At 36.5% G+C, this 5835-nt stretch overlaps 1 protein-coding gene across 1 annotated transcript in view; it reads right to left on the bottom strand.

Annotated features, from left to right (window-relative positions):
* Positions 1–1310: 1310 nt before the first annotated feature.
* LOC115928483 overlaps positions 1311–5835 on the bottom strand; it is a 28047-nt gene continuing 23522 nt past the window's right edge. The window contains exon 8 of the mRNA XM_030995715.1: positions 1311–1415. Within this exon, the coding sequence (XP_030851575.1) occupies positions 1311–1415 (105 nt within the window). The remainder of the gene's footprint in view (positions 1416–5835) is intronic.

Below are 5835 nucleotides of genomic sequence, written 5' to 3'. Positions count from 1 at the left end.
TGCCTACATCATCATAATCACCAGCATCATCACATATATTTCACAAAATAAGAAAATGAAAAGAACAGAATTAAGCAGTATCAACTAATTTATTAACATTTATGAACTCATTTATTTTTTTTATTTTTTTTTTGTTTCTATAAAGATCTTTTTAAATCCAACATGACATCAACAAAAGGATGGCAAATGGATGGGGGGGGGGGGGGGGGGGCTGTCTCTTGAATTCAAATTTTTCAGTTGTAAAAGTTTACTGTAGATTTTGAAAAAAATATTCAATAATATCAACATGCTATTTTATTATGTAAAGAACAGGTATATACTGAGTTTTATGAGTACTTTATCTTACATTGGACATTATTGTTGTTGTTTTTACTACTATCTGTATTATCATTATTATTACTACTATTATCATGATCATTGTCATTATTGTTACTATTAGTTGGAATATTTTGTTTTACCCCAATTTATGGAATTATTTTATAAATAATTTAAAAATAAGATCTGAGAATGTATATTATTATCTAGATCTATTATTTTTAAATTATATTTAAAATAATTCCATAAATTAGGGTAAAACAAAAATATTCCAACTTTATGAGCGACAGTGTATAATTATATTACTACAGTATTACTATTGAACTACATAATTTTATAACCCCCCCCCCCCTTCAATTTACTATCCAGTACAGCATCCCTAATATTTTTGTCAGAACTTGACTTAAGATTAAATATCAAAAAACTATATTCCATGTACACGCATTTAAAAGAAGATATGATTACTTTCATGATCCTCGATATATCTTCTTCTTATTCTTCTGGTAATCTTCAAAAGGCGTTGTAGCCTTTCACGAAGATGAACTAATACTAAAGATTACAAGTGGTGTTGCATTTTAATTTTATTAAAAAATGATAAACTTATGTCTATCTGATAGGGCCTTTTTTGAAGAGAAGAGTAAAGGTTTAAATGTATTTCCAATTATTTTAAAAGTAATTTCCAATTTATTTTAAGTTATTATTTGCTAGACTTTTGTGAACAAAAGTTTGTTAGATATAATGTAATATTTAGGAAAAGTACCTTTGAGTACATCTTTTAATATGCTGAGAGAATAAACTGTAGCAACACCATAGTTTGTCACCTAAATAAAAAGCTAGAGAATAATTGAGAATTACAAGATATAATGCAACACAAGATGACAGTTCCCCAAATCTTTGTATATAGTCCAAGTCGAGTGTGGTGTTCGCATGGGCTTAGATATATACAGCCTGAATATTTTCGAACTTCATACAAACATACCTTGCCAAAGTTCAACTTAGGTCTTAGGTGTCCTGTTCCTGATTAGATACATTTGTTGATCAGGTCCTGGTGCTCTTTGTTGCACTTCTGTGATCATTATCTGCTTCTTGTTCCATAGCATCTACAATTAAAAGAAAACAGAAACTTAGTAAGGTTCCTGCTAATATCATAATGCATGCATAAGTTATCTGTTTATAACTTTGTTCATGTCCTTTAGAGAAAGAAATATCCATGTCATATGTAGGGTTGGATCCAGAATTCTCACCAACATAAAACTAAGGAGTGGCATAAAATCCTGAAAATAAACTAATTATTTCAAACAAGGCACAATGACATAACTAAGAGCGAAATCAGGGGAAGTGGGAGGTGGGGAGGGGGGGGGGGGGAGAGACACCTTTTTTGTTTTGTTTTTGTTGTCGTTGGTAGATCTAGCCTAGATCTACATTCAAACTAAGCTGAATCTGGACCTGGATCACAATAATGACACATGTGCACGACTAGTCTAGTCTAGTGAATCAAAAACGAGCCTAGACCCATGGCTTTGGAAGTCTTTGCTACAAGCTATAGATCTAGATCTATCTATTGCCTATTTTTAATATTATTAGTAGTGGCTCTGGACCTAGATCTAGACCCGTCCCTATGGCTATGCCACATCTTAAAAAGGGGCACAGAATGATTGTGCACCCCCCCCCCCCCCCATATTAAACTTCCACATTGATCCACCTAGATCTAGAGGAAATCTACATCAGGCATTTAGATCTATTTAGAATTTTTTGTTAGAGTACATTAGGCCTAGAATCTAGCCCTAGATCTAGGCCTAGATCTATACTAGATTCGGGGTTAAATGCTGTTTAGGTCTAGAATTCTATAGACTTCTAGATCTACTTAAGACAGTGCAACTGCTAGATCTAAAGTTAGGCCTGCATAGCCCGAATTTTCTGTCTCTTTCGTTCGTTAGCCTCCGATTTGGGTAGGGTCGGCTAAAGAGAGGAGCCGACCCTACCCAAATCAGAGGCTAACGAACGAAAGAGACAGAAAATTCAGGCTAGAATATGCTATGAATACTAGTCTAGATCTAGGCTTTACTGTAACACTAACACACTGTAAAGTCATAGCCGCGCCAGCTCAGGAAACGCAGTCGCTTCTTGGTGTTTCAGCCGGCTAGCACCGGCGGATTGAAAATCACATTCTGCTCGACGAGATCTCATCGGCTTGGACTAGCAATGAGCCATTTGCGCAGTCTACAACAGATCCACATCTACGACCGATTACTATCGGTAATCAAGCTATGATATGAACTGAACTTAAAATTATGAGATGCGCTCTAATGAAATAACCTACGGTAAAATCCTGATTGTTTCTAAAAATATTACCGTCGATGACTTAAATTAGAGTTCATTCAATCAGTTAATATTCTTTGGTCAGAAGAAAGAAAAGAGGATGGGGTAGGGGGTTAACCGGGTAATACGTTGTGACAATGCGGGGAGCCGCTCACTGCAATGACGAAACACATCACAATAATTTCAGAGACCTTCAAACAAAATGGATCTTTACTTACTTTTCTTGATATCATAGGGTATCACTTCGATGTCAATGTTCGCCTGAAGATTTTCTGCTTCACTAAGATGTACTTGACAAACTTCTATTATAATAGAAATTCACTTAAAAGAAAAATGTTTCATTGTTCGTAATTGAATAACTTGAAAGTCGCAGTTCATACAACCGCCATTTTCGTGCTCAAATCGTAGGGAATTCTGGGAATGAAAAAAATGTTTTATGCATGACCTAATACATAAAACATTTTGTCGATGGCCAATCAACGAACAGTAGTTGGCGTATTTTTTACGTCATTGCTCATGAATATTCATTGACCCTCCAAAACCGTCGTTCAAATCGGACAAAACCCCAATAATTCATCCAATGCAAAACCTATGAAATGTCAAAGGTCACGATTTTAGTTGGCCCTCTAGTCCTCCTACGAAGGACATACTGTGTATGATCGAATCTCTTTGCTTAGTAGTATGTATCTCTATGTACGCTACCGATAGAAAAGTACAAGTTCCTCGAAATGCATGCCGGACAGGCGTATGAAAGATGACGTAATGCTATCGAAATACTATGAATGAATATTCAAAGCAAATGGCGTACGAACGAAGTCTATTATGTAGAGGCTCTGTTTCCTTGTCTAGGACTGGGACTGTAGTCTGATTTCAAGAAAGGAAAACAATTTCGGGACAGTTCAAAATAATGCTTGGAAATGGAAATTCAAATGATACCGTTTTAAAAACCAGAAAGATATGGTTTGAGGACAAGAAGCAGGATGTAATTCATTGCTCGGCAATCTTGACTGTATTTAAAACAGAGCATCCAATATACCTGATATTTAATAGTACTGTACAATGTCAATTAAATAAAATAACTAAATAAACAAACAAATAATGGACCTCTTTAGCCAAGACTGTGGATTTTTATTGTTGAGCACTAAATGATTCTGCTCGGTCATACAGGCTAGGTGGGGGAATGCTTTCAATAGACTTAAATTTGAAAGGCCCTTTGTATCACTTCGTGCAAAATGACATAGGGCACTTCTAATAAATTTATACGAGAAGTAAAACCCTGTTCATCATTGTTTTCGTGTTGCAAAGTTGTTTACAGACTGAAAAAGGGATAGTACGGGACTGTAGAGAGTGAATAAAAACTAGGAAATTATAATTGCAAATGTAAAACAACGTTGTAAACCTAGCAATAAGAGGCTCTTGAATGCAGTTTTTAAATGGACATGGCTTTGGGGCTACCCGCTACCGCCGCCAGGCTACGCTGTCGATTGCCAGCTAGCTGTCGATTGCCAGCTAGCTGTCGATTGCCAGCTAGCTGTCGATTGACAGCGCTGTCGATTGCCAGCAGCTGTCTAGATGGGACCCCCCTGGCGATTAATGTGGGGGGGGGGGGGTGATTTTTCAAATTTTCGAGGGCCAAACAAAAAAATAGTGCTCTCTACCCCCCCCCCCCCTTCCCCTTCCCCCTCTACCACTGAGTGAAATATCGGCCGGGCACGATTTTTTTTTTATTCAGCACATTAAATTTCAAATTGATTTCAAGTTTGGGCCCCCCTAAGAAATCCTGAATCCGCGCCGATACCCACCCCCCCCCCCAAAATAAAATCCCAAGGCTCCCCTGTAGTTTTTTTCCTACATTGCTCCCCCCCCCCGCAAAAGGTCCCTATTTTCTCATTGTTTTACATCAACAACAACAACAACAATAATATTTATTATAAAACTCCAAAATTGGTTTGTTTTTATAAATAATAATATCTGCCCGGCAAAATATTGAAGTAAGTATGTAGATTAAGATCATCAGACTTTATTACACTGATGAGGTGTATTGGTTCTCTTCACTGTCTCTTTCTGGCTCTCTTTCTCTTCTCTCTCTCTCTCTCTCTCTCTCTCATTGGGGACTGAAAAAGTATTGATGTAATAATGTTTGATAAATAGATAAAACAGGATTCCTGTCCTTCTTGTACTTCGTAAATATAATACTTTACCTTGCTTACAAGTTAATTGCAAGCTCATTGTATAGATCAATTAAGAGAATAGCAATAAATATGGACTTTGAGTGAGATCAAAATGGGGTTTGACATCAGTTTTCTTTTTCAAAGATTAAAAAAAAAAGCAACAGCGGGTGTCGAACCCGATACCTTCCAGTACCAGGCGATTGCCTACCCACTAGACTAAAGTGTCACATTGCTAATCTCCATGTTTTTTTTTCATACTTATACTTATTGTTGTAGATGTAGCAAAAGAAAAAAACGCAAAAGCTGGGGGTCGAACCCGATACCTCCAGTTACCAGGCGATTGCCTACCCACTAGAAGAAAGTGTCACATTGCTAATCTCATGTTTTTTTCATACTATACTTATTGTTGTAGATGTAGCAAAAGAAAAAAACGCAACAGCTGGGGGTCGAACCCGATACCTTCCAGTTATCAGACGATTGCTACCCACTAGACTAAAGTGTCACATTGCTAATCTTCATGTATTCTTCATACTTACACTAATTGTTGTAGATGTAGCAAAAGATGTTTTCTGACTAATTCAGAGAGTCGCTTGTTAAAGAAAGAGTAATACATGCTATTTTTCTTTGTGAGGGGGGGGGGTTGTCCCCTTAAAAAGAGATGACAAGTCAATATTATGGAGTGAAGAAAAAAAAAATAACATGGGTTTATATAAGGAGAACTGAGACTCGAACCGAGTACATTGCATGTGAAGTGATCACTTTATCCACAAGACCATTTTGCCTCACCGTGATAACTGTTCGCTTTTTGTTGTTAACACTTTCTGCATGCTAATGACTTTACAAAATGTGCCGATTACTGATTGACGCTTTCGGGATGCATTATTATCATCATTTTTGTAGTCCGATGTTGTCAAGATTGCCCGTATTTTTTTTCTTCAGTTACTGATATTACTGATATAATAGTGAGGTTTTATGTTTATTTCATTTAATTTGCAAACTGCTGACTTAAACTTAAAGTGATATGACAAGA

This window comes from Strongylocentrotus purpuratus, unplaced genomic scaffold (genome assembly GCF_000002235.5).
Source record: "Strongylocentrotus purpuratus isolate Spur 01 unplaced genomic scaffold, Spur_5.0 spur5_scaffold_3, whole genome shotgun sequence".
NCBI lineage: Eukaryota > Metazoa > Echinodermata > Echinoidea > Camarodonta > Strongylocentrotidae > Strongylocentrotus > Strongylocentrotus purpuratus.
Note: the sequence above shows the minus strand (reverse complement) of the source record. Positions and strands in the feature narration are given on the sequence as shown.